Source organism: Papaver somniferum, chromosome 2, assembly GCF_003573695.1.
Source record: "Papaver somniferum cultivar HN1 chromosome 2, ASM357369v1, whole genome shotgun sequence".
In the NCBI taxonomy this organism is placed as follows: Eukaryota; Viridiplantae; Streptophyta; class Magnoliopsida; order Ranunculales; family Papaveraceae; genus Papaver; species Papaver somniferum.
In genome coordinates, this window is record NC_039359.1 from 147,281,653 (window position 1) to 147,307,105 (window position 25,453).

At 35.5% G+C, this 25,453-nt stretch overlaps 4 protein-coding genes across 5 annotated transcripts; 1 reads left to right on the forward strand and 3 right to left on the reverse strand.

Annotated features, from left to right (window-relative positions):
• Nucleotides 1–6,420: 6,420 nt before the first annotated feature.
• LOC113354092 (3'-hydroxy-N-methyl-(S)-coclaurine 4'-O-methyltransferase 2-like) lies at nucleotides 6,421–8,107 on the reverse strand. Of its 2 annotated transcripts, XM_026597529.1 has the most exons (3): nucleotides 7,295–8,107; nucleotides 6,908–7,194; nucleotides 6,421–6,486 (listed from the first exon to the last, which is right to left on the reverse strand). In XM_026597529.1, the coding sequence occupies exons 1-3, from the start codon at nucleotides 8,054–8,056 to the stop codon at nucleotides 6,468–6,470; spliced, it is 1,068 nt and encodes a 355-aa protein (XP_026453314.1). In that variant the 5' UTR covers nucleotides 8,057–8,107; the 3' UTR covers nucleotides 6,421–6,467. The 2 variants fall into 2 exon arrangements, with proteins under 2 accessions (XP_026453314.1, XP_026453315.1); XM_026597530.1 differs by lacking the exon at nucleotides 6,421–6,486 and having other exon boundaries at nucleotides 6,521–7,194.
• An 828-nt stretch (nucleotides 8,108–8,935) lies between these two features.
• LOC113349389 (cheilanthifoline synthase-like) lies at nucleotides 8,936–10,860 on the forward strand. The gene has a single exon (XM_026593360.1). The coding sequence runs from the start codon at nucleotides 9,031–9,033 to the stop codon at nucleotides 10,507–10,509; it is 1,479 nt and encodes a 492-aa protein (XP_026449145.1). The 5' UTR covers nucleotides 8,936–9,030; the 3' UTR covers nucleotides 10,510–10,860.
• Nucleotides 10,861–11,394: 534 nt separating this feature from the next.
• LOC113352170 ((RS)-norcoclaurine 6-O-methyltransferase-like) lies at nucleotides 11,395–12,875 on the reverse strand. The gene is made up of 3 exons (XM_026596023.1): nucleotides 12,768–12,875; nucleotides 11,885–12,670; nucleotides 11,395–11,739 (listed from the first exon to the last, which is right to left on the reverse strand). Exons 1-3 carry the CDS (start codon nucleotides 12,873–12,875, stop codon nucleotides 11,443–11,445), a joined length of 1,191 nt encoding a protein of 396 aa, XP_026451808.1. The 3' UTR covers nucleotides 11,395–11,442.
• A 5,862-nt stretch (nucleotides 12,876–18,737) lies between these two features.
• On the reverse strand, nucleotides 18,738–19,861 carry LOC113354093 (transcription initiation factor TFIID subunit 4b-like). The gene is made up of 3 exons (XM_026597531.1): nucleotides 19,708–19,861; nucleotides 19,347–19,605; nucleotides 18,738–19,157 (listed from the first exon to the last, which is right to left on the reverse strand). The coding sequence occupies exons 2-3, from the start codon at nucleotides 19,579–19,581 to the stop codon at nucleotides 18,991–18,993; spliced, it is 402 nt and encodes a 133-aa protein (XP_026453316.1). The 5' UTR covers nucleotides 19,582–19,605; nucleotides 19,708–19,861; the 3' UTR covers nucleotides 18,738–18,990.
• Nucleotides 19,862–25,453: the final 5,592 nt, after the last annotated feature.

Consider the following 25,453-nt stretch of genomic DNA (forward strand, 5'->3'; position numbering starts at 1 on the left):
ATCATAATTAACTCCATTAAACTTTTGTCTTTATATTTTATTTATATACTGATAACTGTTTATTGGATTAAGCCCCCAAATATAAAAGAGTATGATAGAAACTTAATAAATTAATGCTGTCGGGACCATCAAAAATTATTAATTAAGCGAGATATTAATTACCGATAAATTAATACTTATTAATTTATAGATAAATTTCATATCAAATAATTAGTTTCTATACAAACAAGATACCATATCATATCTTTTGTATTTCATATATAAATACAATATCAATACCAAATCATATTTTTATAAACATAATATCCAATCATATTTTCAATTTCTTATATAAACACAATATCAATATCAAATCATATTTTTTTTATAAACACAATATCAAATCATATTCTCTAAATAATTTTTTATAAAAAAAAATATATTTCATATAGAAATACAATATGAAACCATACTACTAACAAATAAAATAATATTTTAGATTTTACCTAAACACCACCCACAATTTACCTATGTACCACCTACGATCTAAAAACACAATTAATGTAGACCTAATTTAGAGTGGGTAATAGAAATTCATCTTCTCTACTACCGTCCTAGTACAGTAACACCTATTAAGCCATTATCATTGCCACCTGCCGCCCTAATACAACAACCACAGTCCCTCTTCATAGTACTACATACAACTATCTATGGATTTTAGTTACGAAGTTCTCAATTATATTACATTAAAATCGGGAAGGCTCTAGTGTTTGTTTCTATAATGGAATCACATAAATCTTGTCATCAGAGTTTCTGTACTTTGGAATCGTGACTAAGATCAAAATCAAAACTTAACTTGTCTCCATGAAAAATAAACCTAATCGAAAACAAACTAAGATTAAAATGTTAATACAAAATTCATGAATAAGATTAAGATTAAAATTACAATTAAAACTAATACTTCAATCTCTATAAGATTAAGATTGTGATGTTACACATGGTGACATTGTGTTTAGTAAATTGAAGGTGGGGAAGACTGCATCTGTTGTTACAGGTGATAGGTTAGGAAGAAGGTGGGTTTTTATTACCTACTTCAAATTAGGTTGAAAATTATTTCACTACACCATTTTTCCGGAATAGCAACAACTGCAAGCAGTTGCAAAAGGGACTTGCAACAGCTCTTAAGCCGTTGCGAAACTTTTTTCCCAACGGTTTTCGGTTCACCAAGTGTTTTTTCCCGGCTTTGCAACGGTTTTGGCTGTTACGAAAAGGTTTAGCAACTGCTGGCTGCTGTTGCTACATTATTTTCGCAACAACTTGAAGCAGTTGCGAAATTTAGAACCAAAAAAACTTAGAACAACTAAACTTAGCCGGACCAGAATTTATTATTCTGGTTCTAAAGTTAGCAACAGTTTTTTTCCGTTGCTAAATTTTTGCAACATGAAAAAAAATTCAAGTCAACTTGTCGTTGACCTAGTCAAGAGTTCCATGTAACATTTTTAGGCCAAATCCAGACCAAAACATATAAACATAAGAAGCTAAGAGAGTCGTTCATTGAAATAAAATAACCTAAATGTCTGAAATTCAAATCACACTGCTTTGGAATAAGTTCAGTGGAGGTTAGTCCGAAAAAACACCAAAATTATTGACTCAGCAACACAACGCAGGTATTTGAACATTCTTCCCCGAGTAGTTGTACTAAAACAAATTATTATCAACTTCTACCTGGTAGACCAGGGAAATATATGTGAAAGGATATCACTTACTAAAGCAAGCTCTAATTGCCTCACCGGTTATCAGCACGAGGATGAGTTAGTGGACGTTCAACTGCCTCTTTAATTTCTTGAATTTGAGCATCTAGTCCACCAATGTCTGCATATGATTCCAGCGGTGCCTTGTACACCTTCATAACAGACACCATGGGATCAACATCATCTTGAAGAAGCCCGAGGAGAGGGCCTGGACAGAAAAAACACACAAAATTAAATTGACTAATATTTCAGAACATAGATGAGATTCAAATAAACACAGATCAATTAACAAATCAAGAAACGATTAAATTGAGTAATATTCATGGGTTTTCAACGAATGGCTAAACCTCACAGATCGATTTCTATAGATGAGATTCAAATTTTTAAACCACTTAATCAATTTTAAGCACCATCGTATAGCAACATAAAGCAAATCTGATATACTAATCCCACGCGGTGAACAGAGTTAAGAACCATAAGAGATTATGCACCACTACAATTGCGACTTAAAATAGTTCATTTTATGTATTTGTGCATTAGTCAAGATTGGATTACTTACTTCAATGAGAATGATGAGGAGAACGATTTATCGCTTGTAGCCTTGAACATGCCAAGAGTTGGAGTGTTGCGTACGAAGCACCTATTGTTTCTCGAACGATGCTGCATACGAAGCACCTATTGTGGAGGGAAAAAAACACCAAAATAATTGCTAAGACTAAAAGTCTAACCTTATGTTTGTATGAATCTTGCTTGCACTCAGAAGATTATGCTCCATCACCAATCGATCCATTACAATAAAGTTATCAGCCAGAAGAGTTTTCTGTTAAAACGCGTAAAGAAAGAACTGTTAAATAATTTAACACACAGTTTGTTTGGTATATAAACTACGCTGGAAAAAGGGATGAGTCATCATAGGATATACCCTAAGCAAAGCCAAGGCTATAGTCTGAGAAAACTTCCCATATACTAAGCAAAACTTACCTCAATACGCTTTTTTCCTTTTTCTGCACGACCACATCATAAGCCTGGTGTACTGCTTGATAAAAAAAATTAGTCAGAATTAATTTATTAGCAGCGAGAGAAAACAAGGAATACAAACTTCCTGTATATAACTCCACAAATTCCTTGCATTCTTTCACAAGACCACAGGAAAACCAATATACATCCACGTGTAAAGTTTTCTCAAGAGATACAAATCTAATAAAAGGCCTACATCAACAATGGAAAAAACAGACTCTCATTGAAAGTAATTGTAAGTCATGGAGAAAAAATCAATTTTTTTCGCAATATTCCTAACTTACCAGCAAAGATTTCATAATGTTTTGACAGAGTTTTTAGATCTCCAAGTACCTAGAGCAGCAACTTTGGAGCTTATCTCCATTTAAACAATAATGAAGTTGGGTTATGTAAACTTCATTGAATTGCTATGTAGGGTTCAAAGTAGAGATAATATGTGTCATTAGTCCAATTCTGATCGACTAAGGATCAGTAAATAAAGACTTACCCCAATGCGCTTCTTGTGCACGACAACATAATAAACCTGATGCATTGCCTGGAAAACTAAATTACCCAGCATTAAGCATACCATTTAATCTTGCAAGACAAGAGGGGAAAAGGCATGAAGTTACTGCAAGGAAGTACGAGAAGTGGATAAGATATCTTACCGCACATGAATGCTTTCGCGAAGGATGAATTTCGATTGAGTGTACCATCCCCAAACACTAGTCACCAAGCACAAATCATCTCCTAAGCTATCCTTGCATCATTCTTCATCTTGTTCTCCATAATCCTTGGCTTTAAGTTCATAATTACCAACCTAGACTACACAAAAACAAACCAAAATCATTTATAAGAATACCAACCAAGTATGACCACCAAATTTTATTTAAACAAGTTCCGTACATTGTAATCTCAGAATTCTCAGATTAATGTCTTGTGTCATGAGTAAGTTGACAAACATAATTAGTCTTCTGAAACTCGTAAGCATGTAAATAATAGAGAAAATTTAATATCTTTGTAAACATATGACAACTTGATTAGAACATATTATTTTAAGTATGTCTATCGACTTTACTGTCACTTAGCAATAGTGATCATTACCTCGCAAAAAAGTATACTGAAGGTTAGTACCATGTAAACATGAAACCATAAGCATAAAGAAAAGTACGTACCTGCAAACGTAATGACAGTAAGTCAATAAAAACATAAGCTGCGGAATTAAACAAGTGGAAAATCACAATTCTAATAGTACAGTCTCTAATACTCTAACAATTGAAGGCTGCAAAGCTAAGAAGAAATGAGTAAAAAAGCAGACTACAAATTTAAAAAAATATATCTAAGACTAAATGAAGGACTACAAAACAGTCTATAAGGAGCACCTCATCGCCTGGCGAACAAACTAAAACCAAAGCTTGCAAAATACACTACTTGGCACCGTTACTAACAACAACCTGATCAGGAGTGTATGTGAGGCCATTCTCCGCTAATAGCTTTTATCCCATCCTAAATATTCAAAGACAGGTCAAATTGTATGTCTGTCTAAAGATTGCACTAAAAAATGCCAAGAAAATAATTCATACTAAAATTGCACAAGCAAACAAGAAATGAATAAACAACGTCGGTAATAACAGCTGGGTATCAAAATAAGATTCACCAGCAGCTGATTTTATATCAGGAACACCAGCTTGATCAGTTATAGTCACAATTTTTGAAGGCATCACAGAACTGACCCTCGAGCTAAGTGAGATATCAACCTGCTTTCTTCTCTTACTTCAGTAGCGTTTGTTCTAAGTGACTGATCCTTTCTCCCTTTTTCCAAAAATCTTCACTAGAACAAAACCCATTCAAATCAGTTTAAAAATTCAAAATTGGGGTTTCCAAGAAAGAGATAAAACAAACTTACTTGAGAGAGGAATTAAGAAGTTGAGAAACAAACACTGGATTTGTTGATTACGGATTCTAAGGTATGAAATATGTTGCTTAACAGTAACAGAGTCATTCAATGTATCTTAAAATATCATCAGACAATTATTATTTAGCAAAGAGAGGTGCTTCCTTAGCAGGCAGACTAGGTTGGCGAAAAAAATGGAGGCATATGAAACTCAATAGCTAAGCACCCTCATCAAGTGAAGCTGATGATGGCGTCATAGCTTCCATTTGATACCAACCAGTATACTTCTACTGTTCTACATACAATACAAGTCATTTCATCAAACACCATATGTTCATTACAAAAACAAAGAGAGGGAGTTAGCTATCCATACAGTAAACCAATCTCCGCAAAGGCTGAAGATGAAACAACCCCATATGTTCCTGAGAGCAGACGAGCATAGTATCCTGCAGAAAATCACCATCCCTTCTGCTAACAAAACCTCCATGACCTTCTCCACCAAGACCCCATCCCCGATCTCCGCCACCACCTTCCAGACAGTCCAAGAGCAATAAAAATCCTAAAATTCAAAACAATTGATAAATCAAAGGAAGATTTCATCAGAGGAATCAATAAACAGATCAATCAAGAATATTACTAACCTCGAATCTTGAATTCCCACATCCACCTCCTCCACCACCGCCGCTTCCTTCTCTCCTACAACCAACCAACGCCAATCCACCAATAAAACTACCATAAGAATAAAAGAAGGAAGAAGATACTGATGTCATTTGTGTCATACTGCATCGATTTAAGTACCCAAATCTCGAATTAGGTCAAAACGCAAGCTTTTTGCAAACCCTAACTTTGAAAGTGCAGCTGGTTTTCAGCGATTGATGCAAGAGAAAATGGTATGTGTTGATATTGTTCTCTCAATCTTAGCTCGTGGCGGTGGTATTTTGGTTATAGAAGAAGTGATACGATTTTTTTTTTGTGAAGCAGGGAGTAAAATGGTGAGGGAGAAGCAGAAAGATAGAAAAGTAATAGAGGCGGAGAGAATAATATGTTCTCTCGTTTGGGGATAAATGATAGGTTTGGGGGAGGCATCAGATCTCTAACCATCCATTTTTTTTAGAGAAAATCCAAACCATCAAAAATAGTGTTTCCATCCACTCAAACTCGTCACACACGTGCAATCCTGGTGTTACTTTGCACACAAGCAAGAAGCACAAGTGATACGGTCAGCCGTTGCGAATTGCAACACGGCTCAAAATTTCGCAACTGCTTGATGCAGTTATAAATTTCGCAACTGCAGCAAGCAGTTGCTAATATTTGAGCAGTTGCGAATTTAGTTGCGAATTCGGAACTGCGCAAGAGTTGTTGCAAAATTTAGTTGCTAATCGGAAAAAATGGTGTAGTGTTTTGGTTTTTTACTGTGAGTGGCACTTAGGAAAAACATAGGTGGTGTTTAGGTAAAACCATATTTTATATAAATACAATATGAAATCATACTACTAACACAAACAAATCATACACACAAATGTGGCTTCTCATCTTAAAAGTGTTAAAATCAACAATGACCGATGAAATTCGTAGATCATTATTCAAGCACAAGATATATAAATTATAATGCATTATTAATTTATATTTCATATGAATCCTACATATGTAATCAAAAAAGTATTATCTTATAATTTTAACGAATTATTAATTTGGCACGTTGTCCCCTGCTCGGAACCGACCAAAAATATTATTTAAGAAAGTTTATTAAATAATCGAGTATTAATTAAATAAAAGAGTTTTTACTGTATATTGTTGCCCTCACCCCTTGTTGCACCAAAGTGCTGCTTACCGCTCCGGGCAGGCTTCTAATCACTGGCATAGTTACTTTTCAGCAGCTCATCGAATTAAACAAATCATGGACTCCAAACAAAAACATTAAACTACTTCATATATATCATCCAATTGTCCCATAACTTCTTTTCCGAGTGATCAAGCTTGACAGGATCAAGATATTTCCTTCCAAATGTCATTTACCAGTGGCCAGCGATTTTAAAGTTGGTAAACTTGAAATCAGAAGAAAAAAAAAAGAAAAACGACACTCGCATTGGACTTTAACGTTAACAAACAAACAAATAAGAAAAGAAACAAACAGAAAGTCTATTGGCCAAACTAGCTTTGATAGCCAGCTTACAAAGACAAGATTGTCCAAGACTTTCTAACCAGAAACCTCAAAAATCAGAGCAATGCATGACTATTTCTAAACAAACACAAGAAAAGCTTTTAATGGTTGCTTAATTAAGGATACGCAACAATGATCGACTGTATGGCAACAATTGGAAGGAATTCATGCCTCGTAAAGCCAGATATCTCAAGTAGATTTTTCCACTCTTCTTTAGTCCTTTCCCTACCTCCTATACACATCATATCCAGATCGAGGCTCAATTTTGCTCGTACTATATCAATATCATCTTCGTCATCTTGATCCAGCACTATGTCCATGATGATCACCATACCTTTATCTGCCGGAATTGCTTCCTTGCACTTCCTCAGTATATTTATACTTTCAGCCTCTCCCCAGTTGTGTAGCATGAACTACAAAAAACAAACACAAGAGAATAAACATGCGAATTTGTCGAAAAGCGAAGGGGGAAAAAAAGTGAAATCATAACGTTGGGCATTGATAAAAGTGTACCTTTAGAAAAACAGCATCAGCAGGAGGGATTGAAGTAAACATATCACCACCAATAAACTCAACACCATGGCATTCCTGAGCCCTCTCAACGACTTTGGGTAAATCGAAAACCGTGCATTTCACATGAGGAAATGCCTTAACAACATAACTCATAGCGGTACCATTACCACCCCCGACGTCAACTAATGAATTAAGTCCTCTCAAAATCTTATCACAACCTCGGATTACTGCAGGCATTGCCAATCTGGTATCACTAGACATAGCTTTGTTGAATGTGTCACCCAGTTCTTTATCTGTATACTCATAACAACCTTCACCAAAAACCATCTCCCAAGGCGTCGGCCCACCGGCCAGCATCGAGCAAGAGCTGCTTAGTTCGTGCCATACTCCCATCCCCTCTTCGTGGCCGATGCCTAGTGCCCAGTCCTTCAAACTCTTTTCTTGATTTCCAAGTAGTAACTTGGATAAGTCGGTTAATGAAAACATTTCAGTTCCTTCAACTGAAGTAAGGGTAACAAGATTCATATGAGTCAAGTATCTCAGTAGTCGATATAAGTTTTCGGGTTTGATTGGAGATAAAGATAATGAGCTTGACATCTCGGTTAAGTCTAACATGGACTTATCAGAGTTCTGAATGGTATCAAAAACACCTAATTTAATTGCACATTTAAGAACTTGTGTATCAACATTTCCACAAATATGATTCCATATCTGACCTTGGTACTGCATCTCTTGTTCTTGATCTTGCAGTTGAATTTCCATCTTTCTCCAAACTTGAATTTCTTGAAATTTTGTTGTTATTTTTCTAATGAGGAGGAGATACCAAACAGATTTGTGTGAAACACTTTAGTAGGTTCCAGATTACCCTAATTATAGTTTAGCAAAGTCTGAAGAGTATGAAGTCACGGGATGAATGTGGGATTGCTCATGTCACCTAAGCAGTACGTGGAAGGACAATGATTATCACTTCCCACGGTAAGAATGTGAGGAGTGCTAATGTGTCTCAGGCACCCACATTGTTCACCTTTAAGAATTTATTATAGATATGACAAAACATTTCATGGGCGGTGATTACAAAGAATCAAGGAAAGTAACTAGTTTAAACTTTAAAAATAACCACATTCAAAATTGCAAAATACACACTGGTGCAAATACGAGGAATCCTTGCAAGATTGCAAAACTCTTTAGTCCACACATTTATCAACCACTACCCGTTAAGCTAAAATGAAAAATCAAACAAGTTTAAGCTAAAATGAATCATTAGTTATAGCGTGTTTAGCAACCTCCAGCTTCGTATAAGTCGTTCTTATGGATCAGTATCAAAGTTCTTTACCTCACAAAGAAGAACTTTTTTGGTTTTTAAAAGTCATTGTGCAATTTAGCTTCTAATTAAATTTTAACTTTCACTTCAGTTAAAAATATTTCTCTTTTCGTCGGCGGAAGCCATTAATCCCGTGAGCTTTGGTAACTACCATCCCACGTGCTCTACTTAAAGCATTTTTGTTAACTCACTTTTGGGGCGTATGAGATGAAGAATTGCCATAGATTATTAAATTCCCAAATACATTTGCTGGTGCACAAATTTTAATCCTTCGGGCAATATATTCCTATAAATTATGTTATCTAAAGAAGAATAAGCAAGTAACCTACACCTTAAATTTTCTTCTCTCTACCTTCATCTTGTTTTGATCTTCTTTCACAAAGAAAAAGAAAAATCAGAGTACTGTTTTTGTAAAATGGAGGAGACCTTTTGGCTGATAACTTGTGGTGTGGTAGTAGCTTTTGCATTAGCAAAATTACAATTTGGCAAGAAATCATCTCTGTCTACAATGGAATGGCCAGCAGGTCCAAAGAAGTTGCCCATAATTGGGAATCTTCATCAATTAGGAGGTGAAGCGTTTCATGTTTGTATGGAAAACATGGCCAAAGTTCATGGAAGTGTCTTTACCATATGGCTTGGAGGTTGGCGTCCATTTATAGTCATAAGCGATGCCGATAAAGCTTGGGAAGTTCTTGTTAATAAATCTTCGGATTATTCTGCGAGAGATATGCCCGATATTACTAAAATTATTTCAGCAAATTGGAAGAATATTTCTCATTGTGATTCTGGTCCATTCTGGCATAATTTAAGGAAAGGTCTTCAAAGTGTTGCTCTAACTCCTTTTAATGTTGCGTCTCAATATCATTTCCAAGAAAGGGACATGCAAAATTTGATCAAATCTATATATCAAAAAACGTTGCACAAAAATGGAACCTTGAAACCACTTGATTATGTAAAGGAAGAGACTGTTCGATTACTAAGTCGACTTATATTCGGTCAAGATCTCGTGGACGAGGATTTCGTTGTTGGTATGCATCAAGCTCTCGACGAGTACATAGAAACTATAAGTAGAGCAAGTCTAGCTGATGTTTTTAAATTTTGTGAGAATCTACCAAGCCATAAGAAAACTATTCGAGCAGTTCATGCTATCAAAAAGCGGATTGATAGTTTGATTCGTCCGTACATTGTTTCTAAGCCTCCTACAAATACTTATCTACATTTTCTTCTATCTCAAGATTTTAGTGAAGATGTTATAATCTCTGCCATACATGAAGTTTATGATTTAGGTGTTGATGCCACTTCATTAACAACAGTTTGGGCTCTTACATTTTTGGTTCGCGAACAAAAGATTCAAGAAAAACTTTGCCGCGAAATACAAAATGTAACCGGAGGGGAAAGACCAGTGAAAGTTGAAGATATAAACAAGTTGCCGTATTTGCAAGCAGTGATGAAAGAAACAATGAGAATGAAACCCGTTGCACCTATGGCGATTCCTCACAAAGCCTTAAAAGATACTTCATTGATGGGTAAGAAAATCAATAAAGGTACAGTTGTAATGGTAAATCTTTACGCTATTCATCACAACCCTGACGTTTTTCCGGAACCATATAAGTTCATGCCAGAGAGATTCCTAAAGGACGTTAATAGTGATGAAACTCTAGGTGATATTAAGAAAATGGAAAGTTCTTTGTTAGCATTTAGCGCTGGTATGAGAATGTGTGCAGGAATGGAGCTAGGTAAATTGCAATCAGGTTTTGGTGTTGCAAGTTTTGTTAATGAGTTCAAATGGGATTGCGCTGTTGAAGGAAAATTGCCTGATCTTAGTGAAGAACACAGCTTCCTTCTCTCGATGAAAACCCCACTTGAAGCGAGAGTTACTCGACGTATCCACTAAATCATATTTCCCATTGCATCTGTGAATAGCAGTCAAAATCTGGACCGCTGGCGTCTACCGTTCACTAGAAGGCTGCGGCGCATCAAATGTGTGATGACCGGTGTTTATGTATGCACTGTGTTTTTTTTTTCCCTTCCATAAATGTTGTTGGTTTTGTGTTTATGCGTGCGCATGTAATCGTACCTTGATAGGTCCTGAATATGGTGTGCACTCATTGTGGTACAGTTAGGTATTATTTAGGTATGTGCGCAAGTGTAAGGTTATGAGAATATATAATATATGTATGTGATGGATGTTGTAATCAGAGGATATGAATGAAAATGTGCTGGTATCTAGTCAGTGTTGTCATCATTCCTTCTGCTTAATCTGAATTCATCCATCTCTGTATTTTCTATCCTCAAACAAAAAGCAAACTAGGCTACCGAGTCCCTCAACCCTTATCAGCTTTCTAGTTATTTCCGGGAGACATGATGGATTCAATGTCGAATTCTTCCAACATCAGTGGCCCTTAATAGATGTCCCCGTCACCGAAGGATGGGAAGTTAATTGCCAGTACGTAGGTAGTAGGTAAGATAACCCACAAACTTAGTAATCAAGCATCAATGGTGAACCTAGAAGATTACAAGAATTTTTCCCTTGATATGTGCAAAACTCATCACTTGAACCGGAAAACAGCCGTACATTTGCGATTCTAGAGTCGTCTGAGATGAAGATCTGTACCATGCGCAACTCTGATCTTTAGTGTTTCCAGTTAACTTCTTTAAAATTTTATACTTTTAAAATTGTACATCCAGCATTGTTTTTCATTAAACATTGGATTTTATTATCTGCATAACAACACGTACACATATGATAGAAAGAAACTGAAAAATACTATGCCCTTGAAGTAAGAAAGTGCAAAAGCTTAAGTGAAATTAGCTTGCCAATGTTTGCCTAAGGATATGCAACAATAACTGATTGAATAGCAAAAATAGGAATAAATTCAATCTTATTGAAACCAGCCTCTTCAAGTAAAATTCTCCATTCATCTTTTGTCCTTTCTTTCCCTCCTGAGCTCAACATCATATCTAAATCAAAACTCAATCTAGCTTGTGTCAAATCATCATCATCTTCGTCATGATCCAAAACCATTTCTATTATGATCACTTTCCCATGATGTGCAGGAATTATTTCCTTACATCTCTTCAGTAGTTTTATGCATTCAACATCTTTCCAACCATGGAGCATGAACTATTAAAACAATGGAAGCAAATTAACAGTCTATGAAAAATAAAGCAGCCAGAATATACCTGTAAAATATTAGACAAACACCACAGAATTAACTAAACACGTTAAATTAAAAGATTGTGCACAAAATTGGATTCCTAAATCATACCTTCAATAAAAGAGCATCAGCAGGAGGGATGAATTCAAACATATTACCACCAACCATTTGAACACCTGGAATCTGCGGTGCAGCATCAGCAACATGAGGCAAATCAAAAACCATACATTTTATAGCTGGAAAAGCCTTAGCAACATAACTCATTGCAGCACCTGTACCACCACCAATATCAACTATTTTCTTAACATCATTCAAGATACTACCACAACTTTGACCAAATGCAGGCATTACCATCCTACTATCACTAGCCATTCCATTATTAATAAGCTCATTAACTTCGGGAACTTCTGCAGCTAATTCCCATAAAGTTTTCCCGTGGAACTTCACAAAAGGAGTCGGTGCATCATCGGCGGATAAACAATAATCACTTAATTCATGCCACCCGTTAATCGAAAGTTCGTCGTCGATACCAAGCGCCCAATCCTTTAAACTTCTTTCTTGATTATTAAGTAGTAATTTAGATATATTTGTTAATGAAAATGTATCACTCCCTTCAACTGAATTGACGGTAATGAGATTCATATGAGATAAGTATCTCAATAATCTATATAAGTTTTCGATTTTGAGTGTAGATAAAGATGGTGAGGCTGATAGGGAGGATAGTGTCATGGGTTTGGATGAATTATGAATTGTATCAAGAAGGCCTAATTCAATTGTACACTTAAGTACTGATGAATCAACACTACCACAGATTATGTTCCATACATGACCTTGGTTTCTCATTTCTTGTTCTTGATCTTCTAGTTTGATTTTGGATATCTTAGTCTCAAGCTGCTTCTATTCTTTATGTATTTTGAATTTTTGCTGTGGATTTTAGGAATAAGATTTGAAGTTAAAAATATGGAAAGTGGATGGGGCACTCATGTGGATGCACGTGAAATGTGAGCGCAAAACTCATGTTCTTCGTATGATGGAGCAGGAGTTGGTAAAATGACTCTTTTGGGCAAATCCAGCAATGCTCCCAAATTGGGGATTTGGCCATTATGGAGCCACAATCGGAAAATTTTGGATGGGAATGTCTAGATTTGGACACTCGAGCATCAAGGTCGAAAGACTACCGCGCAGCTTAGTAATGGATAGCTGGCAGAGTTATAGCCTAGCGGTTTACGGTTTAGTTTCGTGTTGTTTTAGACACAAGAGAGGAAGTATTGTGTTTGTCGCTTAGGTCTTGTGATGATGACAATGGGTTAGTTTAGATTTAGTGTGTTTGAAAGGTTGAGTCTAGGGTTAGCTTGAATTTGTGCTTGTTGCATGCCTTCCCAATGATATTTTCATTGGTTCTTTGGCCGATCTGATAGTAACTTATGGTTTGTATAGCAACGTTTTGATACTGAAAACCTGGTTTGTTTTTTCCTAATAAACAAATTAATACAAAAAAAAAATGCATGAAAGTTTAGGGGAAAACTTTTTCTTTTCGGGTAAACGAATTGATCACCCAATCGTTTTATCATTTTATCACTTTTTTTTTTTTGTTCAAATACTAGTTTGAAAAATGTGTGATGGATAAAAATCTGATTTTATGAATAATTAAATACTGTGGTGTTGTATTTGGTCGTTGGATCAAGATTTGCTGAGAAAATATTTCTTGCATTCCACTCCACCTTTTGGTGTATAGGAATGATTAATTTGATTAAAAGATGATGACTCGATATATATGAGCTGTTTCACATATTGAAAGACAAAAGGAAAGGATGGATTCTGCGATGAGAACAAATTTGGGAGCTAAACATTTTTATAGTTCAAACAGATAGTCCAAGGATAGGGGAGTAGGTACAACAATATTCCTTTTTGTAATCTGATTTGATCTTCACTCTTTTTAGTAACATTTCTAAAATATATCCATTCACGTGTAAAATACTCATGATGTTGTCAAAAGAGGTGGTTTACTATCCTCGCGTTTTTAGGGGCCACTCAAAAGAATTTAGGGGCCATCAATTTATACACATCCAAAGACTCTAGTTAAGGGGTACCCTATATGATATTGAAGTTACATAAATGCCCTTCTGGTAAAACCGTATAAAAACCAAATCAAAAAAAATTCTACTCATTTCAACTCTTCTTCTTCCAGTTTCATATCTTCCGATTGTGGAAGAAAAAAAACTTTCCTCGTTCAACCGAAACATCGCCGCGAATCGTAAAATCAAAACATCGTCGATTCGTTTATAAAACAATGGATAAGGGAAATGAAACCCACAGACCTATAACCAAAAATGTTGCTCGGGGTATCGATCCAAAGATTGGAATTTTAGCAAGAAATAAAGAAATTCTTGCTGCAAATGAAGAAGAACGCGAAGAACAAGTACCCGGCAATGTAGTCGGTGGTGGCGATTCCGATAGTCAAACACTTCGTCAACTTCAAATGGCCCCAATTAGGTAAGAATCTATCATTTTTAGACAGCCCATATTCGGAAGTTTTGGTAACTAATTTAACTTCCGATTATTTCAAAGACAAAATTTGAAAAGTATAAGTTTTTCCAAATTCTGATTTTTGAGCCATCGTACATTCAGAACTTTACAAAAAACCTATCCTCCGAATATTACAAGTTCAAAACAAACCACGCCATGGCTCCAGGTGGTTCCAAGGGCCAATATTGAAGGTTAGACAGCCCATATTCGGAAGTTTTGGTAACTAATTTAACTTCCGATTATTTCAAAGACAAAATTTGAAAAGTATAAGTTTTTCCAAATTCTGATTTTTGGGCCATCGTACATTCGGAACTTTACAAAAAACCTATCCTCCGAATATTACAAGTTCAAAACAAACCACGCCATGGCTCCAGGTGGTTCCAAGGGCCAATATTGAAGGTTAGACAGCCCATATTCGGAAGTTTTGGTAACTAATTTAACTTCCGATTATTTCAAAGACAAAATTTGAAAAGTATAAGTTTTTCTAAATTCTGATTTTTGGGCCATCGTACATTCGGAACTTTACAAAAAAATTATCCTCCGAATATTACAAGTACAAAAAAAACTGTTTCTTGGAACCAAACAACACCATAATCGGAAAGAAAGTTGATTCATAACATAACCGAATATTACAATCGGTAGGTTGTTTAACAAAATAATCTACCGATTTCATATAATCGGCTAGTTTTTATATTAATAATACTCCGATTACATCCATTACATAAAGTTCAAACGGCCTTAACCTTACAATTTCGTCAAAAGCACCTAAATCCATACTCCTAATTGACCATAAAAGTATTAAAACAGATCATAACTTCCAGTGACCATAGAAATTGTCCCTCTTGATTTTGTAGCATCCTTCATGTTCAAATCGTTTCCCGTAGAGGTCCACATACCGGCGATCCGCAAGATTTCTCTGAAATTACGAATGAGTAACAAGTTAGTACTAACTTTTGTTAATGTGAGTTGGAGTTACAAAGATACTTACTCGTTTTTCATACGTCCACCAAGGAAAAGCGTTCCTAACAAACCGTTCCTCATCTTCAAGTTTGTCAATCTCCTTATCGAGCGCATTCTTTCTCATCTTAATGTCATTGGATGATCTTCGAATTCGATTACCATCTAAGGCCTCAAATACCATTAAGATACGGTTCCATATCTGCTCTTCGGATTCCGATTTGTGGAGCTTGTGAACACGATCATGAGCAGTTACCACAACCCACGCTCTATAAATAGCACAATCTTCTTCTTCGGCAAAAGAAATATCCATGTTTTTTGTTATGAAAATTAAAACTGAATAGAGGAAAGAGTTTGGTGCAATTGGGGTGATAGATATGAGTTTCTTCATATAGATTTAGGGTCCAACGGCTCTTTTTGTTTTTCCCAAAAACTCCAACGGCTAATTTGACGAAAGTTGAATGTGGAGAAACCAATAATCGATAGGTATTGTATTTAGCATATCTACCGATTATGGTAGCTTTCAAAATTTGAATTTGGGGAAACTTATAATCGGTAGGTTTTGTAATATATTTAACTCCCGATTAACGCTGCATCCAAAACACGAACCAAGTGGTTATGGCTGGCTGTGTACACTCCCGATTAATTAACACAAATCATTTTAATACTGCACCGACTACAGTCGGAAGTCTGGGAAATATTTTGGCTTCCGATTGCAATCGGAGGATAACAATGTTATCATATCCTCCGAATATATAAGGGTAATTTCGCCATTACGAATTACGCGAGATAAGGGCTGGCTACATTTTTCCTTTGGGTGACCTTTTTTGTTTTATTGTTAGCCCCTAAATCCTTTCGAGTGGCCCCTAAAAACGCGAGGTTCACCATCTATAAAAGTTGGATAACAATAAAGAATTTTTTTGTTTTATACAAATGGAATTATAACACTGTTCTGCATAAAATATATTGTCTATGTAGGAAATTTTTCCAGCGCGATCCATGCCCGTATAAAGTATATCAACATAAACCATGCACGTAAAATTTGAATCTGTACACACCTTCACGTGGGGTCTTTGCTTCCTATTGGTGCTTTACTTCTCTTTGAAAACAAAGAGCGTGTACCATGTGATAATACGGAAAATGAATCATTTGTCCAAATATTTTTAAATCACGGTTTAAATGGACAAGTAAAAACTAATTTGGGTGAAATAGCCAAAAAAAATAGTAAGATGAAACTGGTTTCATTCTAGTTTAAATTTAAAAAATAGTAAGGATGAAACTGGATACATCCTGTGTAAATTAGAAATAAGAAAAAATATTTGAAAATGAGCACGATGAAACTGGTTACATCCTGCCTATTTTTACATTTTTGGCCATTTAAACAGTATCAAAATCTAATTGTCCATTTTACCCAGAAATTGTTGATTTTGGTCTTTTTAACCAATTTTGTGGTGATAATATGTGTGATCAAAGCGATGTTTTGATAACGGGCCCGGACGTCAAATCGGAAAAAATACTCGGTCAAGGGTCAAGTGGTCCAATCAGTGGTCAACCCGGGTTTAATGGGTCAACTACTAAGGAGCTATTGGTGGAACACGTGTGACCATAGAATAGAAGAAAAAGTTGTGCTTTGATTACATGAAACGTGTTTGTAAGGGTTTTATTGTCATTTACTCCTTATATTGTTTGCATCGAGTATATATATGAAGGCTGGGTTTGGTAATGCTTTTATTTTTTCAAAAGCACTTTCAAAACTTATATATGTTAATAATTTTTGAAATTGGTGTTTGGTAAAAAAAAATCAAAGTGCTTTTTATCCAAAGCACTTCCAAAAATCCTCAATTTTCAAAAGCTGGTGAGGAGGAGCTTTTAAAAGCTACAAAAGCATAAGCTTTGGTCGCACCAAAATTTAATGTTTGATTTATCCTTTTTTTCCCTATTTTATTTTGTAAATAACAAAAATTACCCTTAAATATATATACAATCAATTTTTATTTCATATATTTTATTCTTTAATATTATTATATATTATTTTTAAAATATTTTATGATACAATTTCATTTAGTTTGTCGAAAATAAAAATAAAAATAAAATAAAATAATAAAATATTTGTTTAAACTTTTTTATTATATTATTGGATGGATATTATTACATGAAAATAGTTGGAAGCCTAACAAGCTAAGCTCCAACGACATACTATTTGTCACTTAGCCAGGTCAGATCGAGATCCTACCGAGCGGTGGAATCTCGACCGGGCGGTCCAGTCTTGACCGGGCGGTGTAAACTAGACCTCTAGCGGTCTAAACTCCACCGCTAAATAGTTTTGTACTATTTTCAAACTTCCTTTCTCCTACTATTTTTTATTTTAATATTACTTTTACTTCATATGGGTACCACCAAATATATTAAAACCTTATAAGTACCCCACATATACACAAAAACAATATTTTTATTAACAAGGGTCCCACTTATCATATCAAATATATTACTACCTCCGTCCCTAATTAGATGACGTAGTTAAAATTTACTAGTAAATTTAGAAATGATTTATCTCTCAAACTATATACAACGGATTTTCATAAATTTTATATCATCGGAAAGCATTTTAAAACACCTATCTAAAGAATATAAATATGGCTATCAAATTTTACATATTTCTTATAATAATACTAATCTATCACTCCAGTTATTTATGGTACAGGTCATCTAATTAGGGACGGAGGAAGTATTTTATTTAAGATTCCAGAATTACCTAGTATTTGTCAGTTTTCCCATAGCGGAAAAACGGATTTGCCATGCCTTGTGGAATGGCAAAACAATTTTTATGCCATATCCCATAGTTGCACTCTTTTCCTTGCCAAGGGTTTACCACAATGGGTTTTCCTTGACAAGGTTTTTAATGAGGCAACAAAAGTCGATCCTTCTTTTCAAGTCTTCAATTTTATTTCTTATGTATTTCTTATTGTGCTGGTGATTTGGGCTAACATTGAAGGCATATCCCTGCTTAGGGCACCCATTAATGATCAAGTTCTAGTCACTTAGCCGATTTATTAATATAAATCGATTTATTCTAAAAAAAAATAAAAAAATATAGTGGGTGCTAAAGTGGCAAAATCAAGCCCAAGTTATATTGTGCGTAGACCATGCATAGGCCAGCTATTACCTTTTTGTTTTCCTCACAGGCTCGAGTATCTTAATTACGCAACGCTCATTGTTATTGGTGTTTATATCTTCAAAAACTTCACTATATTTTCCCCCTTTTTCCAACTTTCGTAACAACTTCATAGATTTCCTGAGATTATTAAAATAAATTTTGTAACAACCCCATTGAACAGTGAGAGATTCATAATCCTGAAACCCTTTTAAGGCGAATAAAGCCAGAAACAAAAACATTTTGCTTCATAAAATTATGTGTTCCTAAACTGACCTTTTTTTACTTCTAGAATTTGAAAAGTAATTTCTTAAAATAATTTCTTAAAAATGATATCCAAACAGTCTCCTCGTATAAGTAACAAAACACGGTGTAATACTTCTCTCGTGAACCTAATAGATTAGGTGACCAATTTATGTTACATTTATTGTTAGGGAAATCTACATATTAACTGATGTACAGTTTACATGCAGAAAAGATACTAATAGGAAGAATAAGCTAAGAAACCTGTCATCTCAATTTAATTATTGACGGTTATTACACAAGTTTTCTATGATCTTGCATTTCATCTCCTATTATGATCTCATTCTGCTGTTGTTGTATCACCAGGTATCTTGTCATATAGGCGATAGATCAATGTAGATTTTGACATCTGAGGCTCCCTTTCAAGGACTGCGATTACATCTTTAACTGTTATACTCCGGGCTATCTTTGTATGAACTGAATCTCTCCCGAATTTCCTCATTCCCCCTACCAGAAGAGATAGAAAGAGATGTTAGTCTTTATAGCCCAATGCAGACAAAAGGTTTCCGTATAATTAATTTAAATGATAAAAACCAAACCGATTAGATAACAAAAAGCTTCGGGCATAAAATATCAAAAATAGTAAGGTTCTCATAAATATGACAATTTTATAAGTAACACTTTAAGCATGCATACCAAATGCTGAAGAAGAGGAGCCTCTGATTTCAGCTCCTTGGTTGTCCCTCAGAGCTCGTCCAGGATTAGATAAAGTCCGACGACTAGAATCTTTACCAGACTGAGAAGCTGACACCACATCAGTTCCTCCTTCACGCTTCTGCCGGGCTTGCTCAGCCATAAGTTGCCACTTCGATAACATATCATCCCCTCCAACAGCAACTCGGGCAGCAACATTTGCGGCTGTAGTCCGCATTTTGTCATCTTCTTCTTTGTTCGCCTGCAAATGTAAAGGGGGAGTTTAATAGTTTTTCTTCTATTAGAGGAATATAATCACTTAATTGATCAGGTGGGCTCTGCAGGCATATATTATAACTGATACCTTGAGTGCCTTAGAACGGCCTTCATCCTTGTCCTTGTCACCATCAGCCCCCGTGACTCCCTCAGCCTGCAATCAACATATTATGAAAGGTGTTTTCCTAATTAATATACAAAGATGCCAAAGAAGCATGAGCATATGGCTACTTGTCAAAAGGATAGATACATCTAATATGAAAAGCTGAATAGGAATTACAAGGAAACCCCTAGAAGACTGCCAGATACAGTGGAAAGATCACTCGCTAGCTTCCCTAGGTGCCACATGCACAAAAGAGGCGCTACCAATGGTTGCTAGCACTCATTATAGATATAGAAATGATTAATTACAAGACAAACAAAGAAGATTTAGTTTGATATAAGGTGTAATAACAACGGATTAGCAAAAAATATAATTGAACAGGTTACATACTATTACATTATTTATTTAATAACATAGTTGATAATAATATTAAATAATTACTTAATTTTAGTTTGATTTTTTGTTTGAAAATTATATATATATTAAAAAGTGGTTAAGTAAATTTAATATTATATATGTTAATAGTAAAAAAATTAATTATTTTTAAATCCAATAATATTGAAACAAAATTATTTTCAGATATATGTCTGTTTTTGTCATTTGATACAACAACAATAGTTACATATGATATTTTACCAAACACACTTTGATTGCTTTTGTTAATCAATTTTAACTTTATTTAATATTTTACCAAACATCTAACTGCTCTTTTCTCACAGCAGAGCACAACAACGCACAACAAAAAAATGCTTTTATAAAAGCCGCAGCAATACCAAACTAGGCCGAAAACCCTACCCTAAATTTAAACATAAACCACCAAACCATGTTCTAAACATCTAAACGGCAGCTTCCTCCGTCGCTCCCTCTTTGTACTCCTCTTCACTTTCTTTTGTTTTTTTTCCTTTTTGTTTTTGTTTGTTTTATGCTAAAACAAATCAATCTCTCTCTAATATCTCTGCCAGGAGCATTAATTTAATTGTCGAAGGAAACACCCAGCTCAATTTATCAGGATGAGTGATGAAACTTGATCCATATGAATTATGGGAACGATTAGCCATTTTGTGTCTTCTGATTTACCATGTATATAGCCAACATTTAAGCTTTGAAAATAAAACAGGACGATTCGACGAAATTGAAATCTTTTTATAGAAAAAAAAAAAAAGTGGAGAAGTGACCGGTGAACCGGCTAAAAACCCAGCTGGGTCAGGCGATTCACTGGTCTAACCGGCCGGTTCCGCCGGTTCAATGATTTTTTAACATATTACTGAGTCAGTGTTGATCCGGACCATTTTACTCACTGGTTCACCGGTTTATCGGTTCAATCGGCCGATCCGGTCCGGTTCTTAAAACACTGGATCAAAGCTAAGATGATGGATGGTTAGTGGGGATAACTAGAATATCCCAAACTAGAATTGATAGGGGAAAACTTACTTTTGATATTGATAGGGGAAACCCGACTTGCAGTCCATAATATAGTCATTTCTAACTTTTATCTGTTTTGTCTTGAACTCTAGCACAATAATATCATGGTTGAGGGTTTAGGATTTAGGATTTCAGGATTCAGGATTTCAGGATTTAGAGTGTAGGTGGTGGTGGCAGGGGCGGAGCCAGAAATTTACCTATGGGAAGGCAAAAATGGTAAGGAGTATGCAAAAGGAAAAAAAAAATAGGCTTGGGATATAAGAAAAATGAGTTTGGACATGCAAATTGGGTTTGGGAGCCAACCTTGCAGGGTAGGAAGTTTTCGGGTTAGCTCCGCCACTGGGTGGTGGCGGCGATGGTGGAGGTGGTTCTGGTGGTGACGATGGTGATGATACCGGTGGTGGTGGTTCTAGTAGTGGCATGGTGGTGGAGGTGGTGGTGATTCTGGCGGTGGTGGCACCAATGGTGGAGGTAGCCCTGGTGGTGGAGGTGATGGTGGAGGTGATGGTTAACATGGTGGTGTCGGTGAAAGTATGATACATATCATAATATTAAGGATTTGTTATTTTATACGAAGAAAATGTCATTTTAATAAAATTGGGTTAACAATGAATTTTCTTCACATATGGGAGTCCACGTGTGTGTAAAATTGACGATTTAACTAGTTTGAATGCGCATTTTAACTTTTTTTGAAAATCTAGGGCATTTCCAGTAAAGACACCCCAAATTGGGGAATTTCAACTACTTTTTCGCCGAATAACATAAACCACTATGCCTGGAGCCTCTTTTCCCTTTGGGCTTATCAATCTCTAACGTAGATGATGGTATATCCATATCCTATCTTTTTTTTCCTTTGTATTTCCAATAAGGCTGTTCATAGTCGATTTTGGTTCGGTTTCTAGCCAAACCAAAACCGAAACCAATACTATTGGTTTCTAAAAATCTAAACCAAACCAATCCATTAACCATTGATTCGGTTTTCAAATGGTTCCAGTTGGTTTCGGTTTATCCCAGTGGTTTTTGGTTAACCAATAATTATGTCAAACTAAAAAAAAAAAAAAAAACACAAATTTACAGATAAAAAAATTGTAGTTGCCGATAGTATTGGTTTACACAAATTTACAGACAAAAAAAAAACAAAAAATATCAAGAATAGTTAAAGATTACTCTAATTCTAGAGATCAAAAGAATATATATAATATATCTTAATTTAGTTATTGACAAATAAAAAAGAAGGAAGACGGGAAGAAAAAAGTCGAGTAGCAGCGGCTGTAGTTGGGGGTGGAGAAGGGGGGCGACTGATAGAAGGCGAAAGAGAAAGAGGGAGAGTATCATAATGAAATATTAGATTTAGGGTTTCTAGTTATCCTCTAAATCAATGGGTAGAATCTAATACTTGTAAATTAACGGTAGAAACTAAGTTTAAAAATTAATCGGTTTTCCAATGGTTTTTGGTTCGGTTTTAGAGGTCAAACCAAACCAAAACCAACACTATCGGTTTTCCACTTTCTACACCGTAACCAATCCATTAGTAAATGGTTCGATTTGGTTTCTTCCTAATTGGTATGGTTTGGTCCGGTTCCAGCGGAAAACCGAAACCATGTTCAGCCCTAATTTCCAAGCTTTATTAAGAGGAAACAGACAGGAAATAATAGTCATTTTGTCTTCTTCCTCGAGAATGAACCCGCAAGGGCATGTCCTTTACTTTGGATCCGGTATAAATTTTTTTTTTTTTTTGTCAACCAGCAAATTTCAATTCATTCAAATCAAAATAGTGATTACATGTTCGCTTACAAGATTAATAAAAACATCAAAATACATAAATAATATCAAGAAAATCAAAACCCTAATAGAAATAAGGATATCAACTACAAGTAGATCGCGAAGAGAAAGAGCAATAAACAGCAGAGATACCCAATTTTTTATTGTGTATAAGGGAGAGACGATGGTATATCCCGGAAATAATTCCGACCATTTGATTTGATTGTATTCTTCCTTGAAAAGAGATGCTCCTGAAAGGAATGAGTGTTTTACCCATAAACTTATAGATCGAATTGTTGATGTTTTTAAATCAAGAGTAGCAAGCCACGAACCATCCATTAAAGATCGAAGAACTCGCCCCACAACGACGAAGAAAATCGCCCCAAAATGGCGAAGAAATATGTCAAAAGACACAAGAAATGATATAAAAACATCTTATTCAACAAACTATTACCTAAAACTAAAAAAGAAAAAGAAATCCTTGCTCAGATCTTTTGGACCAAATTTGAGCAAGAAAGATGAAAAGACTCAAGGTTTTTTTAGAAAGGAAGAAAAAAGAAAGAAGAAAGCGAGAAAGTGGAGGATCCGGTATAAATATCTTAATCTTCCGTTTACTCGCCATAAATTGAATTAATAAAACCAACAAAATATGAAAATCGAAAACTGTGTGAATGTTTTTGTCGGATATATTGTACCAAAAGACACAGTAAACATGCCGAATGATAACAATAGATCTTAAATTCATAAACTCTATCACCTTCGACATAACTAAAGAAACCTCCAAAAGATAAGGAAGGAGGATCCCTGGACACTCTTATTTGCACATTAACATACATGATTTGTATTATTTCCTCCACAAAACTCAAACGACAATGAATCTATATCTGATATTTTGATGATACGTTACTCCTATAGGACTCTACATTCCTACCAAAAATGAGCATGATCCAGGACGTATAATACCACCGTATACTCTTTTGAAAAATCAGTCGTTAAAAGTTAAAAGTTGTAATTAAGATCGGTAGATAAAGAGCTTTGGTAAACTAGAGAACTCAAAACAAAGTTGGTGTCTAGATGATAAAAAGCACTGAGACTCAGGATTCCACCATTAACCAATTGAGTGGTTCAATCTAATCAATTCACGAAATTATTTACGTTTAAAGTGATTCTAATATGTTGCAAAAGTAGATTTTTCAAATTAACAATTATAAATCGAAAGCGTAGAACATCAACAACCCTAGGCTAAGCATGCTCTATTTAAAGAATCAAAATTGCTTAATAAAAATCCTTAAATCAATTTTAGTCTAAGCAAATAATCATAAAACAAATAGCAAAAATCAACTAAAATATACATATACCACTTTTTTTTTTTGGAAAAATGTCTTTCTCCGTGGAATCATCTAAGGGGTTTAGATCCTCATATTAATCACTTGCTTGATGTATTTTTTATAGTGGTAAATAAAGTTCGTTCAACTCAAACTTAATGAGATTCGACATCAGACTTAAAAATAGAAAATACTAATGTTTGGATGGTAAAATATTCTTCTACCTCAAATACAAATTTGATGTGATTTGTTGAAGATCGATCTGCTGCTTTTTTCTCCAGTTGAACAGTGTTGGGGGGGGGGGGGGGATATGCCTGCAAAAACCCTCCGATGCTTAAGTTAGCTAGAGTTTTTCACAGGAGTATTTTAGTGGGGAAGATTGCATACCTTTTTGGGTTGTGAACCCCTCTATTTATATGGTGCGAATTAGACCCTTAACCTAATTTTGAGGTGGGAATAAATTGTATTAATTCCCCTGCATGACTCCCTGTAATAATTTTCCTGCATGCCTCCCTGTAATTTATTTTCCCTGCATGACTTTCTGGCATAATTTCCCTGCATGCCTCCCTGTAATAATTTCCCGCCCTCCCGTTGCTCTGAGAATAATAAGGAGACGAGAAATTGTGGTGAATATTCAGGTTCTTGCAGAATTCTTTGATCACCCCAGAATTGAACTGTTTCCCATTGTCTGATACTATCTCGCTTGGGGTTCCAAATCTGCACACGATATTCTCCCATATGAACCTTTTCACATCATGTCCGGTAACATGTACCAATGCCACTGCTTCGACTTATTTGGTGAAATAATTAGTGGCTGCTAGTACGAATTTAACGCCTCCATGAGCTTTGGGAAGTGGTCCGACGATGTCTAGTCCCCACGTAGAGGATGTCTAGGGACTAAAAACTGGATGGAATTCGTTGGCGGGCCTTTTAGGAATCGAAGCGTGCTCTTGGCATGGCACGCATTTCTGCGCGTATTCTTTAGCATCTTTCTGCATGTATGGCCAGAAGTATCCCTGGGCAAGTATCATGTGCGCGAGACTGCGCCCTCCAGAATGGTTGCCACATATTCCTTCATGATCCTCCGCCAATATTTGTTGCCCTTCTTCGGCTGATATGCACCGCAAAAATGGCCCCAAAGCTATAGGTTTGTGGTACAGCTGTCCCTCGATTATTGAATATCTCCAATCATTCTTCTTCACTTTTGAAGAGATATACTCATC